The sequence below is a fragment of the Diceros bicornis genome, chromosome 23, assembly GCF_020826845.1.
Source record: "Diceros bicornis minor isolate mBicDic1 chromosome 23, mDicBic1.mat.cur, whole genome shotgun sequence".
Classification (NCBI taxonomy): Eukaryota; Metazoa; Chordata; class Mammalia; order Perissodactyla; family Rhinocerotidae; genus Diceros; species Diceros bicornis.
This window is the reverse complement of record NC_080762.1, coordinates 45,064,707-45,077,688: the sequence shown is the minus strand read 5'-3', so window position 1 is coordinate 45,077,688 and position 12,982 is coordinate 45,064,707. Positions and strand designations below refer to the sequence as shown.

The window sequence follows — 12,982 nt, the reverse complement described above, 5'->3', positions numbered from 1 at the left end:
AGTTTAGGCTTGAGGTAGTAAATTAGCAAGGTTTGTTTATGCTGGCTTCTTGCCTGAATTCCCTAGCTCTGGTGATAAGGATGTAGAGAGAGCACTTTTCACGTGGCAGATTTATTTCCTGCATTCAGGGGAAACAGGAGGATCAGAATGCCCTTTGTGCTTCTCAAGTAACTTTAATTCAAAATAATCAATATGCTATTATGGGATATTTTGGGGTGGCCTGCTCTAGGCCCCAACATCTCCTCTAAAATACAGTAAAATATAACTGAAAAAAATACATAGCTTCAGACTGTAAATTTCTTTTGGGGGGCATTTTCTACACAGAAATAATTCATGGGAGCTAATGAGAACTTGGTGAGAAGCAGAAAACAATGCAGAAGAGCCAGTTCAATAGTGCAGTTGAGTTGAGGGCTGGGTTTACAGTTACTGGCCCCAGGCATGATTGAATACTCAGCAAAATTTACAGTGATTACGTGTCATGAACTTTTGCTATTACCCTGAAAAGATCAAAATTGCTAATAAGTGAAGTTTCTTTACTAGAGAATTGGTGAATACAGTGAAGAAGAAATATTTTGATCTAATGTTAAGACTGAAATTAGAGAAAATAATACTTAAAAGCATTAAGTATTTTTTAAAAGTTTATATGTTTTTTAAGTGGTATTCCATACCAAGCCCTGTATGTTTTACAGATATCCAAACTTATTTGATTACTCTTCCATTTAGATCAGTAGTTACGTTCAAGAATATAATATATATGCCCATAGAATCACTATGCAAGTAGTTATACTTTCAAAGTTGACGACAATAACAATTATAGGTCAGAGTATGTTTGTAGGCTATAAATATTTGCTTTAGTGTTAAATATTCAGTATGTTGTTTTTGGAATCAGGAATCTAAAAAATAGCTAAAATGAAGTAGTTTTAGTTTGGCAGTGTTGCCTCTCTTATTTATGAAAGTGTTGATAACCTGGGACATGGGTTGGCAAACTTTTATTTCTGTAAAGGGCTGGATGGTCTCTATCATAACTACTCAACTGTGCTGTCGCAGGGCAGAAAGTAGCCATAGACAATTAGGAAACAAATGAGCATGGCTGTGTTCCAATAAAACTTTATTTATGGACACTGAAATTTGAATTTCATATAATTTTCATGTGTCACAAAAGGTTATTTGGTTATTGAAAACCTTTTTTTCCCCAACCACTTAAAAATGTAAAACTATTCTGAGCTTGCAGGCCATATAAAAAATGAACCGTGAGCTATAGTTTGCTTACCCCTTATCTAGAAGATGGGAAGTGCTTCTCCTGTCCAGTAAAGTTGTTATTGCTGTTTATTTTTGAAGACATACATTTTTTTCCTTGTGTAGGAAAGTTTTAAAACAAAGGAAGTACTGTAGTGGTCTCCTTCACTTCCTTTTACATCAACATTGCTTTTTGGCTCCTCAGCCCTTTTGGAAAGAAAGTTTAGGCAGATAGGAGCTCTATTTCTTCTGTTATACCATATTACTTTTTAGTTGAAACCTGATATTATTTTTAAAATTTGCCTACAATTTACAAATAATTCTTTAATTCACCCAGGGGAAAATATTTATGTCTATTTTCTTTTAAAAAGAACCACCTATTTTCTTATAAGTTCCTACCTTACCATATCTAAAGATAATCTCTTTGAAACTCCTATTTTATTTCCCTATAAAAGTCATCTTTGAATTGGGGTTAGGCTCCCAAAGCAGTGAAAAGAGGCATGCTTAACGCATTAACACAGTTACAGTAGCAGTCCAGAGTCACCCTGTGTCCCTCCGATTCTTAACTTGAGTTGTCAAAGTATGGCCTGCTGTCCAAATCCAGTCTGTCACTTGTTTCTGTACGGCCCAGAGCTAAAAATGGTTTTTACAGATGGACATTTTCGATTGATTTGATGGAAGACTAACTTGGAAGACCAAGAAGTGAAATGTTACCCCCCAAAAAGAATTCCATTCTTCTCAATAGTAGACATATATTATAAAGCATTGTACTCAGTTATTATTATATTTTCAATTTGTCAAAAAAATTGTGAAACTTTCTTTTCTCTCTTGTTACCTAAATACCTATATGATATCCTTGATTTTGCCTTCTGGTCTGAAAAGCCTAAAATATTTACTGTTAGCCCTTTACAGAAAAAATTTGCTGATTCCTATTTAACCTGAGCCTGAAGATTTGAAAGAAGGTTAAGGAGTGCTGGGGGATGAGAGGTGGGAGGTGGGTAAAGAAAGTAGAAATCATCTGAGCCTTGGGTGATGGCAGTGGCAGAGCAGGGCTGGGAGGACAGAAGTATGAGGGAGACCTGTACCCCGGTGCTCGCGGTTTTATTGAAAGTGCTGGGCCGGCCCTGCCTGTGATGACTGCTGCTCAGATATACTTGCCAGCAGTTCTTAAATTGAGTGTCTATAAGTTGTATGTATTTCCTACATTTCAAGTTTTAGAGAGCTTCATTCTTAATACTCTTTTGTGTTATGAAATATTTTCTGTATAATGCTATGAAATGAGAGGCCAGATGATTTGTTTTTTATTATGATAAAGTTCTATATTAAGCCTCACTTTTATCACTCAATTACTCCTTTTGTTTTCTTTCTGCTGTCTTTAAATTTAGAATGTATATTGCTGTAATTGGGTTCATCCTGCTTTTGTGCTTTGCTTTCATAAGTTTGAATTATAAGGACATATAAAATATGTAATTTATAACATCCCAAACTGGAGTCAGTATGCCACATAATCTTGCCATTGAGGCATTCCCCAGGAACAAAATCTGTCCCTAACCAGTGGATATTTAAAGTCACTTATATTTTGTATATGTATGTTTGTTTGTGTTCATGTAATTGGAAAGTATTGTTTTGAAATAAATTTTTAAATATCATGGAATTTAAAATATTTTGTGCTTGAAATTGGAAAGCATTTTGAAGTATAACATTGATTAACTTTTATATACATAATATTGTCTACTAAATAATATCTTTGTTACACATATTTTCCAGAAAATGTCAGTTTATTATTCAAGTTATACTGCTTGACAGTGATGACCCTGGTGGCTGCAACTTATACCATAGCTTTAAGATACACAAGGACATCAGACAAAGAACTCTACTTTTCATCCACAGCCGTGTGTATCACAGAAGTTATAAAGTTATTGCTAAGTGTGGGAATTTTAGCTAAGTGAGTATAAATACTTTTTAGTGTATTAAGTTATTATTTTTCCACTTAGTTAAGGTATTTTCTTTATTGGAAAGTTCAAGCTGCATCTTTATATGTTTGATTGCTCTATAGCAGTGTTTCTCAACTCTGGGCGATTTTACACACTAGGAGATACTTTTGGTTGTTCCAACTTGGAGGATGCCATTGGCATCCAGTGGGTAGAGGCCAAGGATGCTGCTAAACATCCTACAGTGTACAAGACAGCCTTCCACAATGAAGAATTCTCCAGCCCCAAATGTCAGTAGTGCTGAGATTGAAGAACCCTGCTCTAAAGCAGAGGTTGGCAAATTATGGCTCATGGGCCAAATCCAGCTTGTGCCTGTTTGTTTGCAGCAGAGACTGTACAGCTCACAGAGCCTAAACTATTTACCATTTGGCCCTTACAGAACAAATTTGCTGGCCTCTGTTCTAGAGGGATATAATGATAATAGTTAACATTTCTTGAGTGTTTCCGGTGTTAAGTGGTAGCACTGTGCTAAGTGCTTTTCACTAATTATCTCATTTCATCTTCATTCATTTTTTAGGTAAGTACTATAATTACTCTTATTTTACATAGTATCTGAGGTTCTTCAGTATTACCCTCTGAACATGTGGTAGCACTGGGCTTTGCAACATCATATGGGAATTGTTTTAGCTCAGGATGGAGTATGAGAGGGGGTTCAGACGAGGGCCTTTGGAGTGACACAGACCTAATTTTAATCCTAGACTCACTTTAATTATGACTCTGCACACATTTCTTAACCTCTCTAAGCTTTAGTTTCTTCATTTTTTAATTGGAGGAAATAATATAGGGGTGTGACAATTAAGTAAAATCCTGTAAGAAATTACTTGGGGAAAGATTTAATGAGATGGGGACCCATCTGGGTTGTGTGGACAGGTGAGAATTCATACAGGTTTCAAGATGTGAGTTGGTGAGAGTGGGGAACCAGTGAGGACTAGCATGTGTGTAGGCTTTTAGGTAGAAACAAATTATACCTAAACACTTTTAAACTTCATTTAACAAATATTTATTAAGTGATTTCTATGTGACAGTTTTATAATAGGTGCTGGATATACAGGTATGAATGAAATCCTGCTTGCTTGCAACTTAGGTTTAGTGGAAGAGACAGAAAATAAACCAGTAAACACACACATGATTACAAATAATCATGTGAAAAAAAATACTCTAAAAATGGTTTGAGGAGGGAAAAAAGAACAGAAAAATAACTTGAGGCTAGATGGTGGAAAGCTTTAATATATTTGAGTTTAAAATTTACGTTGTAGGCTGAGATACTATGGCAGCCTATCTTGTTAGGTTGCAAGTAGGGTAAAATCTCAGGCCTTTCACAGTTTCTTACTTAAGATTCATTTTTATGGAAATTTGGCTTTCTTTAGGGGATTCTTCATTCTGGATAATGTCAGATAAATGAGATGCTTTAAAAGGCAATGTTCCAAAGGCAAAAATGTCTCTGTTTAAAACCCCAGAACAGCTTCCATGTAACAACCTTAGTTAATAAATTAATAACATTTAAGGCTTAGCTGCCTTTTTTTTTAAATAATTATTTATTTATTTATTTATTTTTTTCCCCAAAGCCCCAGTAGATAGTTGTATGTCATAGCTGCACATCCTTCTAGTTGCTGTATGTGGGACGCAGCCTCAGCATGGCTGGAGAAGCAGTCCGTCGGTGCGCGCCTGGGATCCGAACCCGGGCTGCCAGCAGCAGAGCGTGCGCACTTAACTGCTAAGCCACGGGGCCGACCCAAGGCTTAGCTGCTTTTAAGACAGATATAGGGGTACTGGAAGAAGAGGGACAGGGAAACACATTTCTTCTCCTTATTCCCTGACGTCCATAAGGAGAACAGATTGTGACTCAGGAATGAAATGGGACTGTCAAGCATGAAATCACTTATTTTAAACTGTAAGATCAAATCATGGTTCAGTTGTTTTGTAACCATTAAGAATTTTTAAAAACCATTGTGCAAAAAACAGTCAGCCCTTTGGTGTAACTCACAGTTGGGCTTATGTTCTGCCAAGCCACCTGCATAGACTTGTTTTATTTCAATGCTTTTCCAGCTTTGCATTGCTTGGTGTATAGTATTTATTATTCTTCAGCTGTTCATCATTATGGGTATGGTCAGTTGTAGTTTGTTTTGTGGAAACTTTTTTGGAAATTACATCAATTAAAAGCAGAAAAATTTCTAAAAATTCACCAGACAAGTCAAATAATGGTGTTGAAATAACAACAGTGCGGAAAACCAAATACTGTACTTCATCAACATCATCATCGTCATCACTAAGTAGTTGCTGTGTCTGTCACCAGCATAGTGTAGAGGCTCACAAAAAGGGCTATTTTGTGAGCATTTACCTGCAGAGTACACAAGGACCAGGGATAATAAGGAAAAAGTAAAGAATTATGATGTACTCAGTTTTGGTGGTTGGCATTTGATATTATATGGCTAACAAGAATTTGGCTGTGAAGAAGAATCATTTAAAACACAAAGAGGGCCAGCCCTAGTGGCCTAGTGGTTAAGTTCAGCGCTTTCCACTTTGGTGGCCTAGGTTCGGTTCCTGGGCGTGGACCTACACTACTTGTCTCAGTAGCCATGCTGTGGTGGCGGCTCACATACAAAAAGAGGAAGATTGGCAACAAATGTTAGCTCAGGGCAATTCTTCCTCAGCAAATAAAATAAATAAAATACAAAGAGTTTCTAAGTGGAAAAAGCACTGGAAAAAAAATGTACAAAACATGAAAGAAGTGAAATGCATTTGAAACTACTGGATTTTAAAGTGAATATAATTTTCATGGAGAAATATGTTGGCAAATTATCATGTGCTTATTCAAAACACATTGGCAGAAACCGCATACCTGCTATTCATAACAAGAAAATATTTTATTTCTCGGAACAAAGGGTTTACATTTAGAGGGCATCTGTGAAAATGTTAATTTCTTGGAATGGTAAAAGAGTGAAGGATAAAGGAGATTTCAACCTATGAGGTAATACATATATATATATAAAATATATGTAACAATATAGCCAGAAACCACAGAACTAATATAAAGAGGAACACACAATAATAGGTACAGTATGTTTAAGAAATAACAAGAGTCAGTCTGCTCTGAGGCAGCATCCTAGAATTTTATGTTACAGCTGTATTAAGCAGGCTAGGGGAAGCATAACTTCAATCAAGAGCCCAAACTGGGCAAATTAGAATCTTCATCTTCCAAGAATTTAAGCAGAGGCAGTTGTAGCTCCAGGGATAGTTCATGGTGACCTTTGGAGATCTGAAGTCGAGTCACTCATCTCTTGTGTGAGAACTTCGAGCCTGGAAAGGGACTAATTAATGTAATCTCTGTCTAATGAATCTGACCTGACCAAATGGTTCAGCAAGGTTCCAGACCCATGTGTGTTTTTTTTTTTTTTTTTTGCTGGGAAAGAGTTGCCCTGAGCTAACATCTGTTGCCAATCTTCCTCTTTTTTTTTTTTCCCTCCCCAAAGCCCCAGTACATAGTTGTATATTCTAGTTATAGGTCCTTCTAGTTCTTCTATGTGAGCCGCCACAGCATGGCTACTGACAGACGAGTGGTGTGGTTCCACGCCCAGGAACTGAACCCTGGGGCCACCGAAGTGGAGTGCATCAAACTTTAACCACTAGGCCATCAGGGCTGGCTCCAGACCCCCGTTTTAAATAAAAGGCCAGTCTCTGTCAGGATTTGAGGTGGCAGAGAATTTCTATACCTAGGGAATCCTATTTGGACAGAAACCATGATGGCAATCTAGGTAAAATGGCTGAGACCCCCTTCCCTGGGGTAGGAGTATGGGTTGCATCCCCTGAGGCGTGGGTTTGTTAGTATGGAAAAACCTTTGTAGGCTGAAGGGTATATCGCTGGCTTGCTAAAACACTGGAAGGCAATAGCTTAATTTTAATCCCAGATTTTTTTCTTTGCCCTACTTATTTATATTTTAAAAATAACTAATTAAAAAATTATACATGGAATCCACTTGAAATTTTTCTCCCTGATGTGTTTAGGATATTTAACTTCTTAGAAGACACAGACTTGCTTCACTGAGGAGTGCCTAATATATATTGGGGCAACAAAAATCATGGATTTCATTTACATTTCTTCAGAAAAAAGTAAAAACAGGGGGGCTGGCCCGGTGGTGCAGCGTTTAAGTGTGTGTACTCCGCTTTGGCAGCCCAGGGTTCGAAGGTTCGGATCCCAGGCGTGCACCAATGCACCGCTTGTCAAGCCATGCTGTGGCGGTGTCCCAGATAAAGTAGAGAAAGATGGGCACGGAGGTTAGCCCAGGGCCAATCTTCCTCAGCAAAAAAGAGGAGGATTGGCATCGGATGTTAGCTCAGGGCTGGTCTTCCTCACAAAAAAAAAAGAAAAAAGGAAAAACATCTTTCAGGTTGTGGTAAAAGAACAGAAGGCAGAGAAATGCATACCTTGATGTGGTCTCCAAGGAAACCGGGCAATAAATATGAGGAAAATACTTAAAATATATTATTGCCATAATATATAAAGTTATGTTAAAATTGCCTTAGAAAAACCAAACGATAATGCCTTTTTTGGGGACTATTGTGAAATACGAATTTTTGAAAACCTAATGAGCAGATATCTAACTTCTTTTCTTTAGAAAGCAAGTAACCACACTTCAGAATACCAATTGTTAATCACTGTCAAAATGTGTTATGTAAAGCACCAAACATACTCTTTTAAGATTGCAGCAACTAAATTGGCTGCCTTCAGACATTCAGGATTGTTGCTATTGAGAATGGCAGGCTGCCAGAGAGTGATGGTATTAAGGAAACATTGTTTCCCGTCTCCCCTTAGAAACCGGTAAGGGAAACATGCAGGTAAATACAGCTAATTTTCATTTCATTCTCATACCTCTGTTTTAGCCATAGGTATCATCTCATCTTCTGTGATGAGAAATCTTAGGCTGAGGGAAGTTTTAATTTGCCAACGGTACCTAGAAAGTGACTGGCAGTGATAGGATTAGAAGACAAGTTCCCTGGTCTCTAATTTTCAAATCATGCGGCTTTCAGAACAATGAAATAATTGAGCAGTTTTTTGATTAGCTAAGACAAAGATAAGCATTGCTAGTAGCATGGATAGACATTTCAGTAATTTTCAATAATTTTACTTTTTGTTTTTTCTCTTATTTTAAGGTTTTATTTCCAAATGTTAACATTTTACCGTGTAGGTTTCATCATGTTCTTTTTATGTATGTATTTCTGTGTGTGTGTATAATTTTTTTCTGAACTGTCTGAGAGTAACTTTTACCCAAGGTGTCCCTTTGTCTCTAAATTCTTTAGTGCATATTTCCTAAAATCAAGGACATTCTCTTACATAATCACAAAATATCAAAATTGAAACATGAATACTGATACAATACTATTTTGTAATTCACAGGCCTTAGATAAATCATACCAGTTGTCCACTAATGTCCTTGAATAGTAAAATAATCACACTTTACATTTAGTTGTCATCTCTCTCGCTTCCTTGAATTGGGAGCAGCTCCTGCATCTCTCTGTGTTTCACGTCTTTGACATTGTGGAAGAGCATAGTCCATTTGTTTTTGTCGAGTGTCCCTCAATTTATGTTTGCTGAATGCTTTCTTACTAAATCAAGAGTCCCCGTGTCCTGTCCCCCCCCAGAAAGATCACACAAATGATGTGTCCTTCTCAGTGCAGCATATCCTGAGGCACATAATGTCTATTTGCTCCATTACTGGTGATTAAACTTTAATTTCTTGATTAAGGTTGTGCCTGCTGCATTTCTCCACATAAAGTTAGCAATTTTCTCTTTGAATTAATAAGTAACTTGTGGAGAGATACTTTGAAACCAAGTAAATATCCTGTTTCTCATCATATTCTTACTGGATAGTTTTATTGTCCATTGATGTTGCCAAATGGTAATTTCCTAATTCCATCCTTCCGTGTACATTTATTAGCTGGCATTCTACTCTAAGACGAGTTCCCTTCTCTCTCCTTCTCCCTCTTCCTGTCCCTCTCAGCATGGATTCGTGGATTATTTTGTTGTATGGGCTGGAATCCATTATTATCATTATTTATTTTGATGCTCAAATTGTCCCAGATTTGGACGGTGGGATCTTCAAGCTTCCTCCTGTTTCTTTTTTACATATTTTCATCAGTTTTTAGCAGCTTCTTTTTAGCATAGCAAGATGTTCAAGCATACTTCTCTGCCCCAGTCCTAAAATCATATATTTCTCTAAGACTTGTTCCTTTTTTTTTTTTTTCCCCCCAGAATAGTATTTAGAAATCAGAATCTAGACACTAGGTATGCACATTGCTACTGGGGTATCATTGCTTCTAGGACCTTTCAGCAGACAAAGCTAGGAAATCAATAAATATCTATGTATGTGTAGATATACGTGTATGTGTGTATAACAATGGATCACATATTGTTTGATACCTACAGTTCTGATCCAACACCACAGAGTTCATTATAACCTTTCCCTTTTCCATATTTCTTCCCTTCTCCAATGGTGATGAGTCTGGCTCCCATTATTCTCAAGATAAATCTACTTATTTGCTCAATCCTGGAATATATAATAAGTAGTTTCAGAATTTCTAACATACAGCTGTGAAAAAACACACCTACTGACTAAAGTTCAGTATTTGTATATAGTTCTTTTTGTTTTAGAATACTTGGGTTAGTTCTCTTTTTCTCCTTCAGTGTAACTTTGTTACTCATTTTAAAAACAAAGTTCTTTTTGGTGTTTGTTTGTAATTAATTTTGGGTTTTCTACCCATCGTTGATTTTACTTATCATTTCCAGTAATTTTTGGAATATGAAATTATACTTATTTCAATCAGAAGTTAAGTTAGAACTGTAAGAAAAGAGGAGTGGGGAAGAATTAATGGATGGCTACTTTACTTTGATAAATAAGGTTTGAGTTTATGTGGTCTAATTAATTGGTGAGTTTTAGTTACGTGCACGAGACTCTGGGGCACTGTGTGTATATACACGGATACACTGCTCTGCTCTGCTTTACTTTATTTTCACTTAATGTTTTATCTTAGAGATGGTTCCATGTCAGTACATAGAAATCTGTCTCATTCTTTTTAAGAGCGGCATGGTATTCCATTATATGGACGTATTATATATACCACTCTCTATTAATGGGCATTTGGGTTGTTTACAGTCTTCTGCTACAAAAGAAAGATGTAATAATTATCTTTGTACATACTGTATTATGCACATGTATGATTATATCAAATCACTTAAATTGAAAAGGAAATTACTAAATCCTATTTTTGGGGATGGGAATGGATTAGCAATTTGATGTTGCAAAAGTTCTCTATATGAATAAGTTTATTTATTTATTTTTTTGTGAGGAGATCGGCCCTATGCTAACATCTGCCAATCCTGCTCTTTTTTTGCTGAGGAAGACTGGCCCTGGGCTAACATCCGTACCCATCTTCCTCCACTTTATATGGAATGCCGCCACAGCATGGCTTGCCAAGGAGTGCGTCGGTGCTCGCCTGGGATCCGAACTGGTGAACCCCGGGTTCCCGCAGTGGAACGCGAGCACTTAACCGCTTGCGCCACCGGGCCAGCCCTAAGTTTATTTATTTATTTATTTATTTTTTTGAGGAAGATCAGCCCTGAGCTAACATGCATGCTAATCCTCCTCTTTTTGCTGAGGAAAACCGGCTCTGAGCTAACATCTATTGCCAATCCTCCTCCTTTTTTTTTTTTTCCCCAAAGCCCCAGTAGATAGTTGTATGTCATAGTTGCACATCCTTCTAGTTGCTGTATGTGGGACGAGGCCTCAGCATGGCTGGAGAAGTGGTGCATAGGTGTGTGCCTGGGATTTGAACCTGAGCTGCCAGTAGTGGAGCGTGCGCACTTAACCGCTAAGCCACGGGGCCGGCCCCTAAGTTTATTTTTTAAATATTTGAATTGTATGTTACCAGTTTCTAAATTATAATCTGATTAAAAAAAAAATACAACATTTAAGAATATTTTGGTTTTTCATAAAACTAATTACTGCTACAATTCACAGGAAAATTGCTGGTTAGCTGTGTGCTGTACTAAACCCTGTCATAGCTATAAAAACTACAGTTTAGATTTAAATTGGTCATTCATGATATGAAGAAAAGGAAGTGAAAACACTTTCACATTGTCTTAGAACAAAGTCAGCTTTTTATTGTTTGCTATCCAGCACAGTCTCTAAAGACTAAGTAAACCAGGTGGATGTGTAAGTACATTCTTTGGGTGTGTTTAGTAATAAACCAAATGAATCTTAAATCTTCAAACTACTTATCCATATAAAACTGGAGAAAATTATTTTACTACTTTGTAGTATTATCTAGAATAATTCATTTAGCTGTCAAATACTTAGGTTATACATTATCCAGCCTTATTCAGTTTCTCTTGCTGGGTTTACATTTTGACTGCCTCTTTGTACCCATGCCGTGATGGGTTTAGGGTCATGAGGAGGAAGTAAAAGTCACATACCTTGTATGAGGGCTATTTTTGTCCTCAGATGACCTCATTATTGGTTTTTATACCTAGCCCCCCAACGTACTCTATGTGAGTTAATTATACTTAACTTGGCAGATGATAAGAAATTTGTAAACAAGATTTAAATTTCTTAAGCTCCTGAGTAACTTCTGCTGTGTTCTATTTTGCATAGTGCTTTGGTAACCTAGCCAAGGATTTTATGCCTCCTAGTAGTTCTCCTTAGATGAGGAGTTGGAAGAATGAGGCCTACTTTTGACCAAAAATAGGTCAGAAAGAATTGGTTTCAGCTGGTTGATAGGAAATTGGGTGGGGTGAGGCGGGGCGAGGGGGTCAGGCGGGAGGGGAGGTGACAGTGGAATCTCTATGCAATCAACATGGAGCTTCAGAATTTCTTCAGGTAATAAAAGGTTACATAGATTCTATTCCAGTGATAAAAATCAAATGAATTGTTCAAATAGGAAATTTAATGGGAAAGACTATATCTAAAAAAAATTAGTACATGCTTTTTGATTATACCTTCTCTTTCTCTTATCTAGCAATGATAGTTATAGAATTTAATAAATTTATTTTTAGCAAAAGGTACTCATTAAAGTGCTTGGGATTTGATTTCCAAGAAAATATCAGGGCAGGAAAATGGAAGAAAAAATGCCTTTGGTTTTTATGTGTTCCTTTTTATAGTATAATTCAAGGCTGTAGTATATTTAGAATTGATCATTTATTTTTGTCTACTCAATGGTAAAACAAAAGGATAGATGATTGCCAGTGTTTTCTGGAAGATATAATACTGTTATTACTTTTTAAAAAAATTTTAGTGAGTAAAGCTAACTACAAGCTTTAAGAGCTGTATTCTTAATAAATAGGTTAAATTAAGCAGGATTTAATCTGATTAATACTGAAATCACTGACCTCCTTCTTAAAAACTTTCTGTGTGGTAAGATTCCCACATATTCTTTCCTATACCTCCTAAATCTCTTTATTCTACTTTCTGATCTTTTTCTATTCTTGAGCTTTTGTTTTCTTTTACAAGTTGTTTTAGAATCCTCTGCTATTTTTTGTAACTTATTTCAAAATATCTTATGTATTATAATTATAATTTCTATAAAATTCTAAGGTACTCCAGTGAAACTTGAGCTTTCCAGTAGTTAGCATTCTGGTATACTTTGGCTTCTCTAATATCTGCATTAGAGAAGGAACCAGAAAAAGATACTAAAGCCTTCCTAGCAGTGAAGAAAGAGTCATTCCTAAGCCTCCAACAAAAAGGATGTAGCCAGAAGAGCCAAAG

At 36.6% G+C, this 12,982-nt stretch overlaps 1 protein-coding gene across 1 annotated transcript in view; it reads left to right on the top strand.

Moving 5' to 3' along the window:
• The window catches only part of SLC35A1 (solute carrier family 35 member A1), a 31,380-nt gene that overhangs the window by 1,647 nt on the left and 16,751 nt on the right, over window positions 1-12,982 (top strand). Inside the window, exon 2 of the mRNA XM_058566664.1 lies at window positions 3,004-3,181. Within this exon, the coding sequence (XP_058422647.1) occupies window positions 3,004-3,181 (178 nt within the window). The remainder of the gene's footprint in view (window positions 1-3,003; window positions 3,182-12,982) is intronic.